At 39.5% G+C, this 26,188-nt stretch overlaps 1 protein-coding gene across 1 annotated transcript in view; it reads right to left on the reverse strand.

Annotated features, from left to right (window-relative positions):
• The window catches only part of dcc (DCC netrin 1 receptor), a 193,189-nt gene extending 169,344 nt beyond the window's left edge, over positions 1-23,845 (reverse strand). The window contains exons 1-5 of the mRNA XM_067575272.1: positions 23,815-23,845; positions 23,128-23,493; positions 10,265-10,552; positions 4,996-5,146; positions 4,057-4,193 (exon numbers count right to left, since the gene is read on the reverse strand). Coding sequence (XP_067431373.1) covers positions 4,057-4,193; positions 4,996-5,146; positions 10,265-10,552; positions 23,128-23,493; positions 23,815-23,845 — 973 coding nt within the window. The remainder of the gene's footprint in view (positions 1-4,056; positions 4,194-4,995; positions 5,147-10,264; positions 10,553-23,127; positions 23,494-23,814) is intronic.
• Positions 23,846-26,188: the final 2,343 nt, after the last annotated feature.

A 26,188-nucleotide genomic window follows, 5' to 3' on the forward strand; every position in this document is an offset into this window, starting at 1 on the left:
GTCTACAACATCAGCCTCCCTGTGTTTATCAGAAACACTGGAATTAGTCAGAAGGATTGTTCTAATCACACCGGCTTCATGTCTATTTTAAATTTTAGATTTTTGAAAATGTATTTCCTTTATTCTCCTCTTCTTTCCTCCTACCTTTTAATCCTCTTTTCCCTCCTGCTTTTCTAACACTGTCTCTTTCTTTATTCTATCCTTTCTATCCTCTGTCCTCTCCTTTCTCCTTCAGTTGCCAGTTTCCTTCTTCCTTTACCTGTTTCTTCTGTAACCAGAGGCACATAGTGATTCCCACTGAATTGGGGTGAAGTTTAGAAAAAGAAGTCTGGATGTCTTTGCAGTTTTATGTTTATTAGAATGTGATGGAGATGCATTTTACTCACTTACAGGTAGATCTACTGTGACAAGTGCTGGGGTGCAGTATGTCAACATAGCAGGTATAAAGAGTATATGAGTATGTATGTTATGTGTAATTTTACATTGAAACTTTTTACATTTTAAATTACTGTTTGTGTTGTGCAGTGACAGCAGGCAGGTCCCTCTCCATCATCATTTTTGTGTGAATATGTTGTCTATTATACTGTGTTGTTTTTATTGTAATACATTTTGGCTTCTTTGTGAGTCTCTGTCAAAAGGTAAAGATGTCTGCTATCACAACCTCAAAATTAACATGTTATGTTGCTATTATTGTATTGTGAAAATGACTAGATGTGGTTTTCTGGACGTTCATGGCTCAGACCATTTCTTGGCCAGGCGCAGTCATCGTAAGGTTGGCAGGAAGTCACTTCACTCAGCTAAGAAACAGAACAGCTAATGATCCTTCAAAGAACCACAACTTGTCATTTTTACACTTTGGGTTTTGTACAGATAAAAGGAGATATAAAGATATAACATGTTAATTGTGGAGGTTTTGGTACTAGTAGGTAGATTTATATACTTTTGGACTAAGCCAGGCTAGCTTAGTTAGATAGTTTCAACCATGGATGTATAAAGAGAACTGGATACAGTGTTGGAGGCGGGGCCCCGTTCATTCCTATGAAAGTTGCTCAGTGGCACATGAAGCCAAAAAAGTTCAACTTTCGTGTATAAAATTACCCAGATCTTCCGGGATCATTGGGCCCATAGAGCATGCGCACTAGTGGCTTTCGCCAGCGAGTCGGCTACATCCGGTTTAGCCCTCTGGCTAACTTGAATGGGGATAAAACAATTCAATGGTTTGGCTCTTTTAGACTTTCGAAATAACTGAAAGGATCAAATTATAACAGTGAGACAAGTCATTTCGCAGGGTTGTGACACTCAAAAAAATGTATCTGCTAATTTACAAACGTCTCTTTCACATTGTAAGTCTATGAAAAAAAAGTCTTTTTAGGCCCAATAGTGTCACGTGACGTTGTAATTACACAGTTTAGTGCTGGTCCTGGTGGCTTGGGTTAAACCTATATCCAGTCTTTGTGCTAAGCTACAAACAGGCTGCTGGATGTAGCTTCATATATGACAGTGATATCAATCTTTTTTATCTAACTGGGGTGTTCTGAAAGTCCACTGCTGATGTTATAAAGTTGTCTTGGTTGGATGTTGGCATACTAAACATCCAACTGCACTAATGTTGACATGTCAGAATGCAGCACTTAATATGATCAGATCGCAGACAGACTCCTCCTGTTTATTGTAAACACTGTGTGATGTTTGCAGGCAGCGACTGATGACAGCGGAGTGTAAACAGAATATGAATGTGATGTGAACACAGAGACAGACTCAGAGGGGACGCTGAGACAAAGACATGAAAGGACGGAGACGAGCAGAGAGGCCCAGCTGGAAGGAAACTGAAAACACCCGAAGGTTAATTTGCAGATTTTCTCCTGAGAGTCGAACAAACAACAGCTGCTTCTGTTTGATTTCAACTCTCTGCTCGTAGAAAAAAATGCCCTCTGTTTCATTAAAAGGTACACAAATCTGATGCAGTTGTCTGGTGGTAGGCGCTGTATTCACAGATATGTATATCAGTTTGGGCGTGACTTCCTTTCGCCGAATGCTTGATATAATGACAGTAGAATCAAGTCTGTTCAAAAGATCCAAACACATTTACTCAGATAGTTTCCCTCAACTAACTTTTGACATTTCATCATTTTCTCTCCATCATTATTTGTTAGATTTGCTATCAAACTGACGATTACACAGACACAGTACCATGGAAATATTAAGAGAAGTGCATACAGTGTTCCAAGATCTGATTTTTGCAGTGAATGTGGCTCACTGGGCACGAAGCCTCATTTTGAGGTCCACAGAGCACAAGTATTACAGTCTCTCTCTGGCTGAGCCCACTGACTTCCTGCTGGCTCCACACACACACACACACACACACATACAAGTAGCAGAAAAATATATTTTTTAAAAAGTAAAAGGAAAATTTTGCCAATGCTATTTTCTGAATTTACATATCAATCAAGAAAATAACACATAATTATCAATCTGGTTATTGGGCTTTCTAAACTAATTGTAGTCTAATAGAAATGCTATGTTAACTATGGTATTATTAAAACATGGAGGCTACATTTAGCTTTTATTACCAATATCATATTTTATTTATTTATCTTTTACTGAGCACTGTCCTTTACTGCATTTTCTTTGATTGATGTTTAATTCTAGCATTTTTATAAGAGAACTGACTGTTACTCCAGAAAACAGCAGTTTAAATATTGGTACCAGCCAGCTTCATCAATTAGAGGATACCCTGAGAGGCCAAACTCTGGGCAAAGAAAGTACAAAACATACGCTGTTGCTCATAAATCTTGTCCTTTCTGAGCTCCTGGCAATAACTGAAAGCACCCTATGAGCACAGATTTTTATCAGTTCCTCTCATCTCTCCACTGGATTATAACAGCTCCAGAGAAATTTTAGTTTGAAAGTCAAACTGAATCCGTTAAAGTGCGGGAGACAAAAACAAGTTTTTCAAAATAAAGGAAATAACACCCTTGATTCATTGTTTCGCAGCTGTTTCTTCAACAGTTGCTTATTCTGTAAATAAAACTGAATATTCAGATGAAAAAAAAGCAAAAAAAACCCCAAACATTTTACCACATTTTTCCCCTAAATCTGATGCAGCATCATTTAGACAAATTCACACTTTTTGATAGTGAACTTCCCCATCAGAAGAGACCAGGATCATGACTGCATTCAAAAGGGTTCAAGTACAGAAACCATCTTCTTATAAGTATGTCAATTTCAGCCTTGTCGAAATACAAAAAAGCAGGTTTTGTAATGGGGTTTTCTTTGCAACATAAAAGCAGAAGTGGTGTAGAATAGTGGCCTTAGGATGGGAATAGTTATGTTAACATAGTGTTTTTTGTTGCCTATATTTTGCTACATTTTATGTAAATCCAACAAGATTACAACTGAAATATCGTTTTCGGTGTTTGCTCCTCACAAAACCAACAATCAGCTGCTGCTCAGGTGTCTGAATACACCTGAATACATGAACAGCTTCAGCCTGAATCCACCGGCAGCTGAGGAGCACTCAGACAATAAATACAAACATATTTTATTTATGAAAATCTCCTCAAGCAAACAGACGGCTCGGATTTCATATTTTATGACTGCATTTGATTCTTGGTGTGATTCTCCGTCCCCGAGAGTGTCTACAGCCAGGACGGTTTCTGCCAGCGGAGGATTTTTTTTCTCTATTTTATTTATTTTTTATTGTTTTGCAGATGTCGGGCTGTTAGCAGTGTCCAGTTGGGATTTTTTTTTTTTTATCCCTTCCCTTGGGAGCTTTGACAAGTGACACGGTTTCATTTTATTATTTCCACACAGCGCTGAACACTGAAGGTGTGTGTGTGTGTAATTCATGCACTTCTATCCATGTGAGGTAGATTTAGGTGGGTTGCATCTTGGTGGCTTAGGCTTCTAAAACGTCTACCATGTCATCGCAACATCCCCGGTTGGAGTGTGGATGGGGACCTGTGTTTGAATGTCATCCCTCCTTCGCACCTCTCGACTGTCACTTTCAAAGGCAAAATATGGAGAAAAAAAAACACAACACGTCTGGTTTCTCACCTAGCACACTCAGCTCCGTGTTCGCAGTGATGTTGTGGTTCTTGTTGGTGGCTGTACAGCTGTAACTGCCAGAGTCGTCGTCAGTGACGCTCCTGATGATCAGATTGCTGCCCGCCAGCAGAGAGTACTTCTTATTCCTGCAGAGAGATGAAGAGTGAGCTTGTGTTTATGTTTGTTTTTTGTTTTTATCAGTTGATAACTTACAGAAAACATGTTGGATTTTTTATGTTTGCTTTGATTCTTAAAAGATCAGTTTGGTGTTATACTATATTTTTCTTATTATCAACAAATCCCATGAAAAGACTAAAATCAACAATGTGTTATTCCGTCTCTCAATACTTCTGACTTCCTTACACTTGTTTATGCCTCTCAGCCCCAAACCCATCGGTTCCCACTGATGTTCCGTAATTCCCCCAAACAGCTGGGCACTGTGGTTTTTTTAAGCAAACATTACTCAAACAGAAGGGAAATACTACAATGCATTTGCTGGAGACTATTTTCAGCTGTGGATTAACACACATTTGTTGCTCTAGTGAGTATTTCTGGCAGCAGGACAGCGTGTGTACGATTGAGTCAAAACAAACTACAGCGTGTGTGTTCATGGTTATGACGGAACATGTCTCCCAGTGCAACAGCGTGACTCAATGACATGTTTTTAATAGTTTTTTGGACAACAACGGAGCTCTACGGCACAGAGGAATAAGATATATCAGGCTTTGATACACACAGACGATACTTGTTAGAAGATCAGTTCGGTGTTGGTTTGGCTCGGCACATGAGATTTGTTGAAAGAGAAAAAGAAAGAAGAATATAGAACATCACCAGACTTTTATGTTCAGTTATTCAGTAAAATTTTGGGCTACTGGTGGATGCTGGGATTGTTACCACAGGGGTTCATTAGAGAATATCTTAGGTTTATAGATAGTCAGTTAGACAGACCAGCTCTGGATCAGTTCCTCTCCTCTCCTCCACTGGATGCTGGGAGTTGGGTATCCTGAGGCGGAACATTCCAGAATGGCGTCGGTTCCCAGCAGAGCCGTTACTCTGGATGGACGCTGGAGGAACTGGAGGTTCCTGCTCACACCGGGCTCTGAGAGAGAAATAGAGAGAGACAGAGAGGGGAATGAAAAGCTGAACCAAGGTGGTACACATCATGAGATACAGTGAACCGGAACGTTCCATACGTAAGTGATGGTTCAACATGTCATTCCAAACCACCGCGAGCTTTATAATCTGCTGCTGTAACAGCCTCCACTCTTCTGCTTTACAGCACATTTTAGAACCTGGCAGCCACGAGGCATTAGTGAGTGGTGTTGGATAGGGTTGAAGTCAGGGTGGCTGGGTGAAGGCCAGACAAATGATTCCACACTCAACTGGGAAAATCTTTTCTTTACGGTCCCGGCTTTGTGCATGACGTCATTGTCATGTTGGCAAGCATGTATCATGCTTCAGTCTTTTTCTTTTCCTTTGCACCTAGTGAAGTGAAATCCCAGCAGGAAGCCACTGAAATCACACACTTCTCCTACTCTCTTTATGTTGGGAACATTATCTACAGCGGTCCATAGAGACCTCCAGCTTCACTGTGAGCTCTTAGGTTTATCTGTGAGCAAGTATAGCAGCAGAGGGCCCCGATTTCCTCTGGTAGAATTGTCATGTAGGTCACTGAAAACTTTTTGTAGCTCTCCCAGTAACAAGGTAACTGGGAGAAATCAGGCTCTGCCATTGAGCTTTCTTACAGTGAAAATGTACCCGAATTTAACTTAATACGGTCCAGAGACTTCCTTTGAGAGATCCCAAAAGGGACAGAGTTGTGGCTAATTGCTGCCAAAATGGACATAAATACACTGTTTTCAGTGAGAAAATGTCACCAGTTGAGCTGACAATATATATATAAATAAATACATCATTTGTAGTTCACTCTGTAACGCCAAATCAGCACGCAACTACTAGAATGTATCCAGGGCTGTAGGGGTAAAGCTTGGGTAAACTTTACCTGATCTCAGCTACCACATAGCACGAGTGGGTCGTGATTTGTTGGTTCCTCTGTGTTAACAGTAACAGCTGTCTCCATGTCTCATACAAGGATACAATGTTCAAACAGAAAACAAAATGCTTCTAGATGCTACAATAGAAGCTGTGGTAGGAAGCCAGTCAGAGCGCACTGACAGCTGTAATGTGATGGGAAGTCTGTGTAAACGCTATACCAGAATTTGAGTCTGAACCGATCCTTTTAGGTCTGGTTAGGATGTTTAAACAGTATCTAAAGTCTTTGTCTTGCACAGGCTCACATGTAACAAGCTAATCAGAAACCCAGAAAATATGTTTACATGGCTAAGAAATCTGCTTTGTCCAGGACAGATAGAGATGGAGAATCAGGTTTCTCTAATCCCTATACCCCCATTACCCCCAGGTTTCTGGTTAACATGATGTTAAAGAAATCTGACCACTGCAAAAAGCCAAACAGTAAGCAGGCTATGGAAGTGAAACATGAATTCCTGTCCAGATGTGGCAGTTACTGCTCTGATGGACAGACCATATGATGTCACACTGTCTTTAATCCACTGACAAAGATGATTGGTTTTTTGAATTGCAGAACTGTCTCAGCATGCTCTTTTGAAAAAAAACAATAAGTCGAAACTTTAATGTTTTCAGACTTTGATTATATCTGATTTAAGAAAAACTCAAGCCTGATGACACACACATATATATATGCATTGTCGGACTGGCCATCAGGAGCAACAGGAATCCTGGTGGGGACCTCAATGTGCAGGCAAAATCAAAACTCTTTGGCCAACATGGAAATCAAACAGCGTGTTTCCTGTGTACTCCATCCATGACAATCCATTTTGCCTGTTTTTGTGGCTTCTTCTTGTTGTTTTGCACTTTAACGTGATGCTGTTGGTGTGCGAGTGAGTACTTCCACTGACACAGAGGACGTCAGTTGAGTGGGTGGTCCTTCAGTGTGGCCAAGGACAAATTGCGTACATTCGGATGAGCAATCAGATCTCAATGCGTCCTCTATGCGTCTTGGGTGCATTCACACCTGTACTCCACTTGCGTTTGGATCACCCAAGATGCATGTTAATGTCAACAGGGCCATAGTAACAGGTTCCACACTCACGCTTGAGCCGCAAGTTTCAAATAACTTTAAAAGACTGAGGAGATAGAATTTAGTAATTTTACAGCACAGGAGGGCCCACCATTACCAGCACAAATATTATATCATGACATCTTATTTAGATTTTACATTTTTATTACAATTATGTTTTCAAGTGTATTTTATTCCAATATTTTTTTGAATAATGCATTTTATTTATTGATTATCTTTTACATTATTATTCTAATTTTATAATAATAATAATAATAATAATGATAATTGTATTTTGTTTTCATAATTGTTTCTTTTAGTTTTTACATTTAATATTGCATTATTGTATTATTTCATATTTGGCACACAGTGATATTGTGTTCAATTTTATATTCAATTTGTTGACAATTTAATCATGTATTCATTTAAAAAAATATCAGGTCTTTTGTCAGGCACAAGTTTTCTGCAGTACAAACTACATATGTACTTTAATATTTAAAAATTGTTTTTAATATTATATTTTAAGAAATGGATTATATTCAGTCTAAAATTACTTCTAAATTCCATTAATATTATAAGAGTATATATTTTATTTAGCAAGTGTTACCTGCAGCAGGAACAGATTTATCTGATTCATATGCCACATCACACACACACAACGAATAATATGTAAATCTCTATGACCTCCAGATTCAGGAACTAAAAACAAAAGAAAGAGAAAACAAGATAATCAGCAGAAACCTGAGCAGTGAACACGAGCAGACAAAAGAAGAAGAAACAGGGGAAATGTCCACACAGCAGATTTTACTTGTTGGTCAGAGAGACGAATAAAGAGCGAAGGATCACAGAGATAATCACCAAACAGCAGCAAGACTCCTTTAATGTTTTCATGGACACGCTGCTGAAGGATGCTGTCAGCACATCAGTTGACACAATGATGTCACTCGTATCACAATGAGGAGGAGGAGCCAGGACACACTAATACCAACACACATACAGAGCATACACTCTGCAACAACTGTATGGAAAGCCATTAGTGCCATATTTCATTATCGCATTTTATTGTGACGTCTTTTTCAGCACTAAGCTAACAAATCAAAGTTACATCTTGTTGATGTGAATGCCATTAGTACTTAACTCATCTGTGTCTATCAGCAACATTTCCAGGAGCTTTTCAATTCAAATTTGGGTTTTAGATGAATCATGCAGAAACATTAGCCACTTCTTCTTCTGCTGTTACAGAGTTTCCTCACTGTTCCTCCTATGTTGTACCCGGGTCTCTCTTGTAACAGAGATCTTGATCTCAATTAAGACTACCTTCATTACCTCTGGACAGAGCCAGGCTAGCTGCCTCCCCCTGCTTCCAGTCTTTATGCTAAGCTAGGCTAACTGGCTGCTGACCGCTAGCGTCATTTTTATTGTACCGAGTGGTATCAAAATGGAATTAAGCTCCGTGATAGGATGTTAGTTGACTTCTCTCCTTCAGTTTTCTATGCCCACAGGGTTGTACTTACTTCTTATTAAAGAAGCAGATATTTTGTAAAGGCATCTTCAGTAAACCTTGTAAGAAACGAGTCAATCAGATCAGCCTCTGAGCACATCCAGTACATTTCACTGAGCACACTGCAGCTGTGCATCTCTTCTATCTTTAAGATCAATGTTTTATCCAGACTGACTCACAACAAATGGAACAAAACAGAAAGTAGGACAGAGGTCAAAGGTCACGCATTATCTGGAAATGACCCATGGGTATCTGTCAGTTCCATCCCATATTATCTGACCTTTGACCTCTGAGTCCCTCTAAGGGCCCTATCTGGTAAAATCTTAATGATGTCAAAGTTAATAAAATCTTAATGGTGTCAGAATCTTTAAAGCTTCATCCGTCTGATCCATTAAAACTTAATACAGATCAAGGAGGAAAAAGGATACGAAGAGAAAAGGGTTCAAACGGAAAACTTGCAAAACCGTCTGCATGGCAACATGGAGAAATCTTGTATTTCTACATTTTTATGCAATTTATGTATTTAAACTTTGTATTTAAATACATGTATTTATAGATTTGTTTTTGTTTCTATGCTATAAGGGTTTATTTATTAATATGTTTCATTAATATATATATATTTAGTTCTTTTACCTCTATCTATATTATTTATATTATTTGTACTTTCATTTGTTTTAAACTCTAATATTTTATGTACTATATGTTTTTATTTTTAAATATTTTTTCTTTACTTTTATGTCATTTTTTCATACATTCATCTATTTACTATAATTTTGTTATTAATTATATGGACTTATTCATTGATTAATTAATTGATTTATTATACATACTGCACAGTATTGGTGAGTTTAGAGGTTTGTCTCCGCTGATTCTTCTTCCTAAACTTAAGACACTGTTCAGCCAGACCAGCTGAAAAACAAAGTATTTTCAGCCGTGGGGTACATGTGATTATCCTGCTGAAGGTCGACGCGTCGGCTCCAGGGAGCCCCTGCTGGGACCAAGCACAGGAGTACTTCATGAGCCTGAGTCAAAGTGGTGTTCAACCAGAGATAGAGTGAGCTAACCTGAGCTGTAATCTGAGTGATGAAGTGGATGGTGTATGAACTCGTCTAATTGGACGGTGTAGAGTGTACGGAACATCAGCGGCTGACAGACTCCCTGCAGACTGAGGAGAAGCTGCTTCCTCTCAGTTCACAGACATGTTATTATAATCACATCATACACTGTATATATTCATCACATCACATTTTATTTTAAAATGAGCCGTCCAGCACTGGGAGGAAATGTAAAAAATTACTACCTGACGAAATGATAACTGTAGAAAAAGTATAACTCACTATTAAATGAAACTGCTGGTGTTGTACCTCACTGTAACAAGACTGGAGATCTAAAATAGTCAGCTTTTTCATTCAACATTTTAAATATGATTAAAATTTCATGCCAGAAAAAGTTTAAATCAAATAAATGAAATTATTTCAGGTTATTATATCAGGTTATATAAATAAATTGGAAGCATGTGGACCAAATGAACATGTGTGGTGCCATTTCGATCAGTCAAAGAAATAGATCAATAAATCAAGCAGCTATGTGTTTGCAGTGCATCGTTGTTTGATCGTCACCTGGGAGCACTCGGAGTTCAGCATCCGTCCCCGTCCTGGTGCTGCCAGGGTTGTCAGCCAGACAGCGATACGTAGCAGAGTCCGGCGGCTGGACGCGGCTAACCTGCAGGGAGCCAGACGGGAGCACCGCCATTCGGGAGTCAGTGTCATAGGTCAGTGGCAGGTCCTCCCGGTTCTTCTGCCACCGGATGATGGGCGTCGGGTCACCCGATACCTCGCAGCGCAGCAGGGCGGTGTCGCCCAGGTACGAGGAGACAGACTCTGTGGGGACGACTACCTTTAGCGGACCTGGAGGGAGACGAGAGATGGAGCGGTCAATAAAAAAAACAGAAAAACAGAGTATTGACAGAATTCACTCAGCATAAATATACACATTTTATTGATTCTTTCCTTGACTCTTGCCTACAGTTTCCTGTTTCCCCTGCATGGAGTCATCTTTTTATTTTATATAAGTCCAATTCAGATAAGAACTGTAATGAATTGAATCGTACTAAACTTTGCTGGACTGTCCAGAAATGAAATGAACTGCACTGAAGTGAACTGTAATGAACTACTACTACTACTAGAATTACTGATAATACTCCTACTACTTCCAACGTTACTACAGTGCTAGTGCTGCTATGCTAAGCTAGCTACATGTACGCCTACATCATATTGGTACCAATAGTGCTCTGCGTCAGAAACAAAAGGCACACGGTAGCAGCAGGGAAGAAGAAGAGGAAGAAGAGGTGAGCTGACAGTAAAGGTTTTTCAGGTCGACAAGAAGAAGAGAATTATTAAGACAAAATTGGAACAGGAAGAGAAGTGAGGCACAGCAGGTGTTGATGTGTGAGAGAGAAAGAGTTAGACCCTGAACAGCAGGAGAACAGATGAAAGTCAGGTCATAAAGTATGGATGGACAGTGTCCAGCCTGCTGTGGTCAGGACACACGCCGTTTCCTGTCTGATCAGATTGACTTCAACAACAAACAGCCTGTAGCCACATAAATACACAAACCTGCTGATTGCCGTCCTCGCTCTGCTCTCACACTGAAAACTTGTTATTTTATCAGCAGAAGCTCATGTGTGCTTATGTTTTAATTTCAACATGGCTGACAGAGCCTCCGGGCAGTGCACTATAATCACCAGGAATGTCAGGAATTCAATAAAGAGAAGTTTATTTTCTTCGCTATGTTGATGTTGTTCTGAGATTTTACAGTTGACTTTAAACATGTTTAGATGGTTGAATGTGAACAATTTCATGCCAAAGTATTTGAAATATTCTGCTATTCTTGCCACCCTCTTCTGAACCCTCTGACACAGGATTTAGACCTTCATGGGAAACTAAAACTGTCCACTGATGTACAGTGTTTGAGCAAGGATTTGAAGGGATCACATGTGCCCTTTTCTAAGGCCGTCATAAACAACACTGTGACAAACACAGTTCTGTGCAGTGTCTCTGCATAAAAAGATTAGATTATGATTTGTTTAGATGACTTCATTGCTCCCCAGAGGGTAAACTAGTTGGGTCACCTATCCACAGTAAGAAAATAACAAGAGGCACACAACAGACAGACACACTAACACATATTCCAAGAAGACATTAGTGTGGCACTGATGCCCACATGGCCACTTAATTAACAGTGTAGACAATTTAATACAATCAATGAATCAAAAAAAAATAAAAGGTTGTTCATAAGTGATGCACCTGAAAACAGGACCAATAAAACAGACAATGAATGTGAAATGAAACTTACATAAAAACCAACAATGTAGAAAATATGTCAAAAACACAACTCATATTTCAGGACACAAGCAAGTATGACATTTCAGTCAAAGTTTTCACAGCCGTGGGCAAAGACCTTCATTGAGGAATTAATTGGGCATCTTGGCCTCCATAACTGGTCATTTTGAGCCTAGCAATAACCCTAAACAGGGGACGACCTTTGAAATGATATATGGTTCTTTCATCAACCTAACTTCCCATGGAACCACAAATTATTGGTTTTTCATTCCAGTTTATGTATGGATTAAACAAATTAGATACAACATGTTAATTAGTAAGCTAACATCGTGCGGGTAGATGTACTTTTTTCATTCGAGTCAAGTTAGCTGATTCGCCCTGCTTCCAGTCTTTATGTTTAGCTCGGCTAACCATGTCCTGACTTCAGCTCTGTAATTAACACACAGACATGAGATTGATTGTTGATCTTCTCATGTCATTCTCAGAAAAAAAGGCAATGAGATTATATCACAAAATGTCAAAATATTGCTTTTACTGCAGACTTTTAAACCACAACATTTAATCAGGACAACGTTTCACCACTACTCAGATCCTCCTGACCTTCAAAATATTGCTTTGAGCCAAACATATCAAATGTGTTCTAAATGATCCCACAAAGTTAGCTGATGCTAAATTGTTTATCTACAGTTAGACTCATCACTCTGTTGGTCTTTTTGAACATCAAAAAGACACAATTTACTTGCTTTCAGTGTAGATATTAAAACGACCCAGACAAACATTTCTCTGTCTAATAACCTATATTTGGCCTCACGTACAGACACCTGCTTGCAGCACATGTCTACCAGAGAATTTTGTACTTTGGCTAACTCATGAAACACTGATACAGTTGATATACTTCCTTTATACTGTCCTTGATTTTATGGTGGACAACTGGGCACAGGAAGGTCACAGTGCTGGAATATTCTGTTTTAAGATGGTAAATGACTCCCAGGTGGTCTGGATTAAACCCTGAATCTATAAGAAAGTAATTTACTCTCTCATACGCATTCATTTAGTGTTTCATATCTAGAAAGGGACATATTTAAGAAAGTTCTGTGTCTTTTAACACATTCAAAATTATATTTAGGAGAAAGAACACTGCAATTTGCTAAGTAAAAAAGTTTTGCAATGTTTATTTTCTCATTGTTGCTCATGTATTTCAAAATCTAAAGTGCAGTTTCGAACAAGTTTCCAAATCCCTGGAATCCTACATTTCTGACAGCATATCATGAAGACTTTTCATCCTGGCAAGAGACAGAAAATAATGCAGTTTGGTGTCTGATTTTCCTTGCAGGTTTCTTTTTTTTTGTTTGTTTGGTTTTTTTTTCATGCTAGTTTGAATCACTTTCTGCTTCCTAGGTTGTACCTTGACGCACAAACAGCCCGGAAACTTTACCACTGACACAAACACTAACTTTCTCTTTCTGTTCTATAATGTTAGAAAAGCTTCAGTTTGACTCTTGAATCATGCTGGATGCAGGTTTGTGCATCTTCACGCTGATGAGAACTTGAGCCGCCGCGACATCACACAGATCAGAGACGACGGGAACGCTGATGTGAATTTGGATCGTGTGTCTTATATAAGTTCTGCTGCTGTCTGTTCTTGTGTGGATCACAATGCTGCCTGCAGCTGCACACACACACACACACACACATAAACATGAAACACACACCCTTGTTTTTATCACTTGTAAGGACATTGTATTGACAAAGACTTCATTCCTGGAGGCTTAGCCTAACCCTTAACCATAACTACTACATATAAAATCCACAAACCTTAAAAAAAATATTTTTAGGTCAAAGTCAACTCTAAAAAAGCCTAAACCCTAACATAGCTGGTTTATGTGGTTTATGAGGACTCGCGCAGGAACAGTACTTGTGGGGACCTGCTCTCGTAACGTTGGTGTGAGAGCAGGTTTTTATCCATATGTGATTAGTGGGACCTACATGTAAAACTCATTCAGTACAATACATGAGGGAGATTAACTGTGTGCAACAACTTCCCAGAATGGCACAACCTCCCATGATGCCATGTTTACTGTCTGCCAGTGAAAACCTGTTATTTTACCTTTGTGAGTAGACTATCCTCTAGTACCATTAGGGACCTAAAAGGTCCCCATCAAAACTGCCATAAAAATGTTATATATTAATATTGTTTTCAACTTTCACTGAGTTAAATTTTTTAACCAACATCAGTCCTTACCATAACTACTAAATATTCATTCATTTTCAGAATTTAAACCCTTTAAATGCCAGTATTTGTGATAATAGCACTAATTTTATGAAAGAAAAAACACACAGAAATTGAAATATTTTCAATGTATCTAAGGCTAGGGGGATTTTTTTTTTTTTGATTATCACAATCTGGGAGATGTCAATGATTAGCAACAACATTGATATTTATGCATTATTATTTTTTGTGCAGTATAAAATTAAAGTAAAGAATCTGACCTGTTATCTTATAGTCTGCAAAGTGTCCTATTACCCTTCAAAGTGTTTACCTCCTAATAGCATATTACCTTATTTTGCTCTAGAAGTAAAGCATAAGCATAACATAAGAGCAAGATTTATTTTAAGAAAATTCAACATTCAAAAAATATTATCATACTGTGTTTTACAGCAGATACAATAATTCATCTAATTTGTGTGATATTTTACCAGTCAAGTGTGCCAAAAATAACTGTATTGAACTTAACAAAAATTTTGAAAAAACTAATATAATTAACTAACTACAATTAAAAAAAAAAACAACAAAAAAAAACAAAACCAGCAACTGTGGTGAATTTACAGTATTTCACAATTAATTAACCAAAATATTCTTTAATAAAGCATCATTCTCTTGATTTTATTGCAGTGATCTATCTTACTCCTGACATTCATTTCTAGAAAATGTATGAAACTGACCTGGGAAAAGGAGGAATTATTACCAGAGAAGAACATTTTTTGCAGAATACAAACATGCAGATTTGTAGTTATTTTCACATCATGTTTGTCATTCATAAGACCTGATCTGTGAACATGTTGCCAAAGTCTCATGAATCCAAAGTGAAGAGCAGAGAGTTCACAATGATCTTCAGTCAGAGAGGAACTTCTGATCACACAGAATGAAAAACACCAAGATGGAGTAAAGCAGCAGGAAGGAAAGTGAGAGAGGAAGAGAAATAGGTGAAACCATCAGGAGAGGAGAGAAGAGACGAGATGGGATTATAAAAAAAAAGTGATTGAACTCAACGGGTCTTCACCTCATCTTCCTGTCCGACCAACAACCTCCACATTCCTGGTGGCTGTTGTCTCCCTGCTGTTTTCATCCTCATTAGACAAACAGACCAAAATAACTCAGACGGATAATAACATGCAAATCATAGCAAACAGACGAGGGCAGCGGAGGGATTTGGGGATGCTCCTGCTCTGAATCTTCGCCTTGGGAACAATTATTATCTGCTTCTGTGGGTCGAACCACGTTCTTCCTCACTGCTGTTAATTGGGATTTGTCCAATTCCTGAGAGAGTTGTTGATTAATTGGGGATGGACAGACTGAAGGTCGTTCTGTTTCTCTTCACTATGGATAAACTCAGGAGTTTAAAAATGATAGTTTGCATTTTGAGTGGCTGGTAAATATCAACACCATGAACTTTAGACGCCTTAGCCTCAAACACTGGATTCAATTAACATTACAGCCCGGCCAATACAGTGCTTTCAGGTCAATACGATTGATATTTGACACTTTAAAAAATCTGAGAATTATATATTGGCCCATACCAATTTTCTTAACTCAACCCATAATACATATGAACAGTTTTGATAAGTTTCCCTTAAATTAGTTTTTTTTAACAATTGGAATCAAGAAATGTGCTGAGCAGGATGCTTTACAGCTGAAAAATAAACTCTCTGGTGAACATACGATTGAATGGTGACACGTTTCAAAACATGGCAATTTCTAGTCATTTATCGGCTGGCATACAGTGATACCTATATATAGATATATGCAATGAGTTAATATCAGCCAATATATATCAGCCTGGATGATTTAAGAGTCAGGCTCTGTAATATGAGCTTTCCCTATGTCAGAGAATGGTACAAAGCTGGCTGGTGTAGGTTAAATAACTACCTTTTATCCAAAGTGCTTTACAATTTACAATATAACCAAGGAAAAAAGGAGGTGCAACAGGACTGACCTTTCAACAAGAAGATGCTTAAAAGTAGAGCCCTGCATGGGACTGTTTCCTTAATCCCTCTCCTGCTAGATTCTGACCATTACTGCTCCCGCAATGTGTGAATTACGTTCTCAGTATCTCATAATGCAATACACACGCATTTCTCTTCTTTAGTCATTCGGGTGTAGTTGGCAGGTTGCAGAGGCAGGTGGTGTGCACTCATGAGTGTGTGTGTGTGTATGTGTGTGAGGAAGAGCAGCAGCAGCAGGTCGTGGTATCAGGGAGCACCAGGGAGAGAGAGAGTCGGCCTGCAGCACTGCCTAAGTCCAGGGACTCGTATATTTTTTGACCGCCTGCAGCAAAGTTAAAATCTGCGAGATTTGCGTTGCCTCCCACAGGATCCGCAGTCCTCTACTTTAAAGCTAGGTTTGAGCATAAAACATGTTTTTTGTACACAATATGTATGTTGTTGGAAAACCACCTCTATTAACATAATACACCAGTAAGAATATAATATAATGTGATTATGTGTAACAGAGCAAAGAATAAAATAAAATAACAGAGAATAATTGAATAATGGAGTTCCTTTTTAGGTTTTTATTTATTTTGAAACAATGTATAAATATGAATAAAATATTTTTAAATTCAAATTTTCTTTCTGTTTACTCTGCCGGTACCTCACTCCCTCTGTTAATTCTGATATACACTCTTCATTTTCTCTGTATAATGTGTGTGTATACTTTCAGTTTCTTTATTCTTTCTCCTCTCTCTTTCTCTCATCCTTCTCTCTCTATTTCTCCTGATTCTCTCTCTGCTCGCTCTACAGTATTCTCTCTCTCTCTCTCTCTCTCTCTTAGTCTGTCTTGCTCACTCTGCTTGCCTTCTGTCTCTATTCTTCCTGTTCCTTCTCTCTCTCTCTCTCTCTCTTTATCTATCCGAGTGTTCAGTGTTTCTAATTAATTCCCAGTTTACAGTCATCTCTGAACGCACACACATACACACACACAGAGTCAAACTGCTAATTGAATTTTTAAGCCTCTGCTGTTCATTAGCATTTTGCCTTGTAATGTGTTGCCTCGCCTATGTGTGTGTGTGTGTGTGTGTGTGTGTGTGTGTGTGTGTGTGTGTGTGTGTGTGTGTGTGTGCGTTTGCGTGCGTGTGTGTGAATGACAATGCGGGCAGAACTGATTCATATATTAATGTAATATTCAAACTGGGTGAATCGCTTCTGATTGTGTGTGTGTGTGTGTGTGTTTAAATTGTATAATGTCATGGAAACAAGCTCCATCACTGATGAACCACCTGAGCTCTACATGAAGGTTGACTGTCATCACTTCTGACCAATAAATCGCAAGCAGCACACGATTCAATTAGCTGCCTGACTCCTCCTGTTCCAAACTGAACAGCCACATGTACTAAAAACCATTAACCTGCTGACCCATCATATACCCCGGCCATGATTTTAAAGGTGAATTTTTTCGCGGAGCCAAACACCATCCGCTCTCTGATAGTTCTGCCTCCTCAACATCCATTACAATCGTGGAACATACACCTCATCAGCTCCACCCAAGCTCCACACCTCTTTGACCATATAAAGACCTTTAAAATAACAGTTAAACTATCTTGAACTTTGACATGCAAATATTGACCGAAAGCAAGCTGTACTCAGAATGCTGACCTTTGAGGGGACTATCATAGCTATTGTAGCTTATCGTAGCTTGTAGGCTAACACAGAAGAGCAATGGTCTGCTGACAGCTGTGAGACAGGAATCAATTGTAGATCTTTTGAATTAACTGTATGAACTCATTGTCGAGTTAGCGACGGAACTAAGCTATTGAGCTGACGAGTTTTGCTAACTATTTTTTCACAGTATGAACTTATGACATGTAACATGTACTCATCGCTACAGTTCTCTGCCTACGTTCCTGGAAATAAATGTGGGTACTGTTCAAGAGGTGATAGGCCTACTAAATGCAAGTTGCAATTACTTTCAGGGCTTGGACTTTGTCTTGACTTGATTTATTTCAAAACTGCCAGGACTCAGTCCAGAAGTCTCCAACTCGACTTAAGTGATCTTGACTGCTCGCCTGAACACACAGACACTACAGATAGGTCTCTCTCTTTCATTTATACACACACACATGCACACGCACACGCACACCTCCCTGTGAGCTGCAGCTGCTGGTCTCCTGTCTCTTTAATTGCTCTAATTGACTGGGAGGATTCAGAGTCACTCCAGAGACCAAAACACTCAAACACAAAGCGCTGAGCGAGCTAAAGAGACGACCAGCTGATATACACACTGTGACGGTAAGTGTGTGTGTGTGTGTGTGTGTGTGTGTGTGTGTGTGTGTGTGTGTTATCCAGATCCTCGTTATCAGAGTCTGAGGAGTCGTCAGCATGTTGTTCAGGCTGTAGTTTTTCTAGTAGTTATTTGAGTGTGTCACAAACACTCTGACCTCCAAACTCAAGTTCAGTTCTGTAGCTTTTCAGTCTGAATAAAGCCAACATTGATCAGGGGAAATCTCTATGATGATGTACATTTTAAAAACTGTAACATGAAACACTCTCTTGACTGTCTACAATTGCATTTGTGATGTTTACAGATTAATTCTAATGAACTGTAATAACAGTGTGATTAGTTGTTTCAATTGCCCGGATGATGTACTCTAATAGAAGATCCTCTGACTTTTCATCTAGTGCCACCAGAATATTGATCTTTTTGGTTAAGAGCGAAGGACAGCAGCGGGATGTACTGCCATTCAATTTGGTATAGGCAGTCATGGTTCCCAAAACATTTTTTATTGGAATATCAATGACTAGTGGATGTATTACCATGACATTTGGTTCAGATATTCATATCCCCCTTAAGATGAATTGTAATAACTTAGGGGGTGGCTGTGGCTCAGGAGGTAGAGCAGGTCTTCCACTAATGGGAAGACCGGCTCCTCCGGTCCGCATGTCAAAGTGTCCTGAACCCCAAATTACTCCTGAAGGCTGCACCATCAGTGTGTGAGTGTGTGTATGAATGAACATTAGAAACTGTCCCTGGTGAGCTGGTTGGCACTTGCATGGCAGCCTCTGCCATCAGTGTATGACTGTGTGTGTGAATGGCTGAATGTTGGCATGGAGTGTAAAGCGCTTATTCGGAAGACTAGAAAGGTGCTATATGAATGTAGCTCATTTACCATTCCATCTGATGTCCTGACTTTTCATCTAGCTCCATCATCATCCTCACCATCATCATGTTCTCAATACTTTGGTTTGTGACCCAATGCAAAACCATCAACCTCAACTGTGTGCTGAGTGTTGCTTAGCAAATGTTAGCATGCTAACACACTAAACTAAGATGGTGAACATGGTAAACATTATACCTGCTACACATCAACATGTTAGCATTGTCACTGTGAACATGTTAGCATGCTGGTGTTATCATGTAGCTCGAAGCACCGCTGTGCCGACGTACAGGGTCCAGTAAAGAGTTTATAAGGAAAAGTTCAGTTTTATAACCACGTCTTCATCCCGTTTACACACACGCGTGGCTGTCCCTAGCGTCTTCACCATAGCAACGGTCACTGAGGATCATGGGTAGGCTAATGTAGCCGCTTCCGCTATCGTACAAAACTGACAAAAATACTTGATTTCTAAACCAAAATTGCACGGTCTTCTGAATGTGGTTTTCTGGATTTTCATTGGGAGACTAAAAAGGAATAGATCATGTGATTTAGTTTTTCGTTTTTGGTTTAAAATGAAAAAAGGAAAAACCCCTGTGACTTCCATTTTTGGTTTCAAACGCAAAAACGAATTGGCTCGATGTCCGCAGACCTGTTCGATATTCAATCCAAAAAGGAATAACGAGAAATCGAATCGGCAAAAACCAAAAACAGGCCGGGTTTGATTGGTTTTTCGTTATTTGATTCTGACACCAAAAACGGTTCACCGTTTTTTTACAAATGAATTACGAATTATCCGATGATACCTGGACCGTACAGCCTAACAGAGCTGCTAGCGTGGCTGTAGACTTCTTGTTAAATTGACAGATTGATGAATAGAAAAAATAATGAAGAGATTAACTGGCTACAGGATTATCCCTTATAAGGTATCTACGGGGATGGAACTAATCCATTATTTCTGCAGATATTTCCAGTTCTGTTTGAAATCATTTAAATTAAGGTTTTAGGTAATAAAATTGGGATTTTGAGTAGACAATCATTTGCATATGATCTGACTCTGAGGGAAGGCATTAACATGGATACTGGTCTGTAAACCAGTGGTGATCAGTTTCAGTTGAAGCAACAGCAAACAAACGCTGTGAACTCATCATTAGAGAAGTGGTGATGAAGGAGAGCTTCAATCAGCTGATGGCTGCTGCAGAGATCTACTACATATATTTTTTTAATCACTGATATATGAGGAGCTTAAGAAAAGTCTGGATCATGTCAGAGCAGGGAGGAAACCTTTCAGTAGTGTTTCAGGCTGCATCACATCCACAGCACAACAGTTTATGTGCTCATGCTGCTTCAGAAAATGGGAAAAATCTCCACAAGGAACCGCTTGGGTTCACTTCTATTGTCAGAAATGATTTGCAATATGTCACGATTCTTCCTTATAAACTCTCCTCTGTGCTTCACTGACATTTAGAGAGTTGACAGAGAATCTTCATGTGGAGCTTAACGTGTCTGTTGACAGGATGCCAAATAGAGCTGGTCACAAAGACCAAATTATTGGTCATTTTTCTGTTGTGTTGTTTTACTTTTTTCCCTACACAGTAAATATCATCTTAAATTGCTGTCATACAGGATATTTTAGTGCATACTGTCTATGGTGGTGCACTTAAGCCTCTGTGCATCTCTCCGTCTGTAAATGTCTTCCATAAACTCTATTGATCTTAAGCTACACTCCACTTACTAAATTACATTACAAATGAATTACTTTGGTTCTATTAAATAAATATGAACAGTCAAATAAATGGAGGAAGCAGAGCAATACTAAGTCTCCGTGTGTGTGTGTGTGTGTGTGTGTGTGTATGTATGTACAAGTTGCCACAGTAACTGTCAAGGTCAGGTCAAGGTATTGTGGAAAGATTATTCTGAGAATCTCCTTTCCTTTCTTTTCTCTCTCCTCCCCATCCCATCCTCTCTTCTCTCTTTTCTCTCCTCTTCTTAGGAGTTAAGGTTGGGGGGAAAAAGGTAAGGCTCGGATCTTCTTTTTGCATTAAAGAGCCAAGTGGAAACAAACTGTTTACACCCAGAAAGGAAGAAATGGAGCCCTGGGGAACACCGGAGCTGATACATGCAGCTGATGAGGTGGAGTTTCAGTGTCTCTGTCCACAGAAGCAGCTGTCTGTCAGCTGAGAGGACAAGCTGCCTTCACCGGGGCTGACTGACAGCAGAGATTTACTGAGGCAAAATAGTTTTCTTGTCGGCTCCGCGGGAAGAAGTCGACAGCGTTTGTAGGCGTATTTATTGATTCGTTTGATTTTATTTCCCTGCCCACGTACCCAGCGATGGGGAATCTGCCTGCAGTGAAACAGGCAAGCTCACAGGCAGACTGAGAGCCTTGATCAATCAATAAAGATACTGTTAATAATTTCAAAACATATAAACAATGGGAGATTTGAGTAAACAGCTGTCTGTGCAGATTACGCTTCACTAAACATGACAGAGGATTAAAAAATTAGACTCGGAGTGTAAAAAATTGCAGGGGGGTCCTGGAGTGATGCATGTCACTCCCACGTCTCTCGGAGGCGGTGTGGATTGATACATTAAATAAGATGGAAGCACATCTGTCATCCATAAGACCATAAACTGTATATAAAGATGGATGAGATGACAGCTCCCCAAAAGTGAAGCCAAAATATCTCAATTGCCCCCTAGTGGCTGGTTGTAGTACATGCTATGAACTCTGCCCCCTCCATGTTAGCAGAAGGGAAATGAGACAAACTAACAAATCAAAATGCACATCAAATATATTTTTCTCAAAAATGGTTTGGGTCATTAAGTAGTTCTGATGCTTGTTCAAGTGTTCATTTTTCTGATAAGTTTGTTTTTAATAAGTTATTTCATTATTTAAGAAGGGGGTGTGACATCATGATTGACAGCTGTGACAGCCACTCTCAGGGCTGAAGGGGCGTGTCCCACAGGCTGTCATCCCGCTGTCCAACTCTACCACACAGACTCTGGTTGCAAATGACATCACACAAGCAAGATGGCAGCTCCCGGAAATGAGATATTTTGGCTTCACTTTGTGGCAGGAAGTAGAGAGGCTTCATATCAGAGTAGTGGAAGTGTAAATGACAGCTAGGAGATTTATTAACTCAACAAAACAAAATAAAACTAAAGCCAACAAGGCTATCTAAACACTGGCAACCATCAGGCTACGGCACAGAAAATAACAAGACAGGCTAACTCTTCTGTGACAGGAAGTTACTCACACATGAAAGCAGATTTCAAGAAGCAGCAACCAGAACGCACTAACAGAGGGTGGATATATATTTACTCTAGGAAACAGGTGAAAACAAGGATTGGACTAAAGAAGGTTTTGGCTGGAAGTTCCTGCTGGTGGGAGAAAGAGAAGAGAAAGATAGAACTGTGGACAGCTCCTATCTGTTCTAAACAGCAGGGTCAGCACCTTGGACAGCGCCGCAACACCTCATACATCTTTATATACAGTCTACGCACAAGAAGTGTGAAAGACGGACGTCAAAAACGCTTCTAAAAGTGCTTTCTATGTGGATTGGCTTTTAGACATGGATGCCAAGTCACGTAGGCAGTTTAATAAAGATTTAGTAGTCTGAAAGTCATATTAAGATCTAATTAACACTGTAAAACAGTAAACAGCTGGCTGTATGTGTTGTTCAAAACAACATGAATCTCTACGGGACATGATTCAACGAGTTAATAGAGTTAAATGGAAAGAGATTAGAATAGAACAGAGCAGTCTCTTACCTGCCACAGTGACCCTGGCGGTCCGGCTCACGATGCTTCCCAGTCCATCCAGCGTGGCGAGGCACTGGTATTCACCCTCGTCAGGCCTGTGGTGCCGCGAGTGCACCACGTTCTGCACCAGCAGCGAGCCGTTAGCCAGCTGTCGCCGCCGCTCGTCCACCACAGCGCTCAGCAGCACGCCGTCCTTACGCCACGTGATGGCTGGAGGAGGCCCGACCGCCGTGTCCGAGTGCGCCTGGCAGTCGAGCTGCAGCACGCCGCCTCGCACCGTCACCGCGTCCTGAGGCTCCTGGGTGAAAGCGAAATCCACGAAACCTCCCAGACTAGATGAGGAGGAGGAGGAGGAAGATGAGGAGGCATCTGAAGCTGTAAGGAAGAGAAGATGAGGAGTCGTCAGATGGAAGCATAAAAACATGGGAGAACATTTCAGTGCATCTAAACTGAATAAAAACAGGGGAATCAAACCCGTAACCCACAATGCCTTGCTCTGCACAGTTTCAGTATCAAAGCTTTGTTGTTGTTTTTATCAGCAGGAGAATTTTGATTTATTTTCTCATTCTTTTATCTACTTATTGATTTATTCAGGTTTGGCTTTGTGTATTTATCCCTATTTTTCATTTCTTAATAGTTTTGTCAGATGTGCGTCTTTACAACAGAGAACATGACAGGATGTGTTTAACCTCCAACCTGTAGCGCCTCGCTCCGCAAGATCACTCATCATAGCTATCAAAGCCACTTCAACCTGTTGTATTCTTTGTTTTTATGTTTTTTATATTTCGTCTAATCTCGCAAAAAGCTCTGACAGCGGCGGCGGTGCGGCGTCTCTTCTCGTCCTTGATGTCGACGCTGCTAAAAAGTCTTTCATCCTGATCAGAGGAGCAGTTTGTTCGGTCAAAGCCGCCGTTCACAGTGCCTTGTGTGTTTTTCCTGGAAAGTCTGAATGGAGAGCTCAGAAAGCTGAAATCACATCGTTACGGCGTATTGTCGGTTTTAAAGCACAGCAGATGGTTTTTGTTTTGTTTGTTTCTGACTTTACTGATGTTCCTTTTAAAACCTCGCAGCTTCAGTTTTCTCCTGCAGGACAACTCTGATCAAACAAACATCAGGTATAAAAACTAAATGCTCTCAGGGGTCTGTTCTTAACCGAGGTGAGAAAACAAATGAGAACGCTCAACACAAAAGTCATTAATCGGTAATGACTGTTTTCCTTTCGGAATAGCTTCGTGTCTTTTCTAAAGAGCATTCTGTTTTGTTTAGAAATACTGAGAGTTAAACCACTTTCCTCTGAAACATTTTTATTATTCATTTATTCAGTTAGCTCTTCAATTATAGTTCCTGCAAGTCTTTTTACTACTGTAATTAGTGTCAGATTAAAATACTTCCTTCCAGGAAACATCCCTCGGAAGTTATTAGGAAATTACAGCTTGAAACTTGACCTCTCTCTGAAGACACAAGAGTAAGAACTCAAAAAATTAAAAAACTGTTCGCACAACTTTAATAATTAGCATTTGATTTTCAATTCATAATTATTAGTTTTCGAGTGGCTTTTGTTGTTTGGACTTGTAACTTCATCTTAGCTGGTGACATTAACAAGTAGTGGTGGAAGAAGTACTCAGTCATTTACTTATGTAAACATACCAGTACAACCATGTACAAATACTCAATTATAAGTAAAAGTCCTGCATTTAAAATCCTGCTGAAGTAAAAATAACTGATAAATGATACTGTATTTGACATTATTAGCTTGTTATGCATCACATAGCTGCTTACTGTACTGTTGTAGCTGCTGGAGGTGGAGCTAGTTTAAACTACTTTGTATATATTTAGGTAGATTAAGTCCAGTGGTTCCCAACCTAGGGGTTGGGCCCCTCCAAACAGTCAAAAGATAAAAGAAAAGAAAGAAGAAGCTCTGCTGTATTTGTGTGCAGTTGTTAGATTTTTCTTTGCTTTTGCATGCCTTCATTACCTCTTTGGGCCTCAAACAGTTCATTAAATGAAACCATGTCAGAAGTTTACATAGTAAATGTCTCTTTAGAGGATCTGCTAACAACTCATAGACAACTGAGATATGACAAGGAGACACAACTACACACTGCTTTTTTATAAGGCGTCATAAGCCAAACAGGTTGGGAACAACTGGTATCAATCTTAAATAATGCAAAGCAACCAATCAGTACAACTGTCACTTAAATGTAATGGAGTAAAAAGCACAATATTTCCCTCTGAAATGAAGTGGAGTGAAGTATAAAGTAGCAGAAAATGAATATACTCAAATAAAGAGCAAGTAGCTCAAAATTGTACTTAAGAACTGTGATTCCACCGCGGTTAACAAGCCTTTACAGATGCTAGAGGCAGATTTATTCCTCCTCTGTGGCAGTAAACACAACACATGGCTGTGCAGCGTTACAATCTGAACTTTACTAGATATTCAAGGTTGACTAACATTAACATTCACTTAAACACGATAAACAGCAGGGACACGACTATGTACTGGTTCATCAATACATGACACTCACACTGTTGAAGTCTTCCTTCTACCAACAACTGATATATTAAAATGTGACCTGTATCAGTTAACATTGTCTACACAGTTCTCCTCACTATAAGATACGAAAACTGAGTTCAGATCACATAGATACTAAACCAAACATGTTATACTGGCTAAACAAACAAATGACAAGCATGAAAAGTAATACAAAGTGTAATGGGGACAAAATGGTTTGGTCTCATCCTCTTTGTCACAAATCCATAAAACAAATATTTCATTTCCCAACATGAAGGTCTAACTACTGTTTCTAACCCCTCCACACATAACCAGGAGCTACATGCTGATAGAAAGACACTGAATTCTTTAAGTATTTATTCATTTTGTCAGCCTAATGGTAGTCTGCTGAGTAAAAGTATTGGAATCAGGTTTTAAAAAAAGTTCCTCCAGGTTGCCAAACCCCTAAATATACAGAAAAAGTACAAAGGACATGTCCTCAGTGTCCTCAGTGTCCTCAGTGTCCTCAGTGTCTACCATAGAGACAATGAAACCTCAACTAAACCTCAACCTGACACC

This window comes from Thunnus thynnus, chromosome 19 (genome assembly GCF_963924715.1).
Source record: "Thunnus thynnus chromosome 19, fThuThy2.1, whole genome shotgun sequence".
Classification (NCBI taxonomy): domain Eukaryota; kingdom Metazoa; phylum Chordata; class Actinopteri; order Scombriformes; family Scombridae; genus Thunnus; species Thunnus thynnus.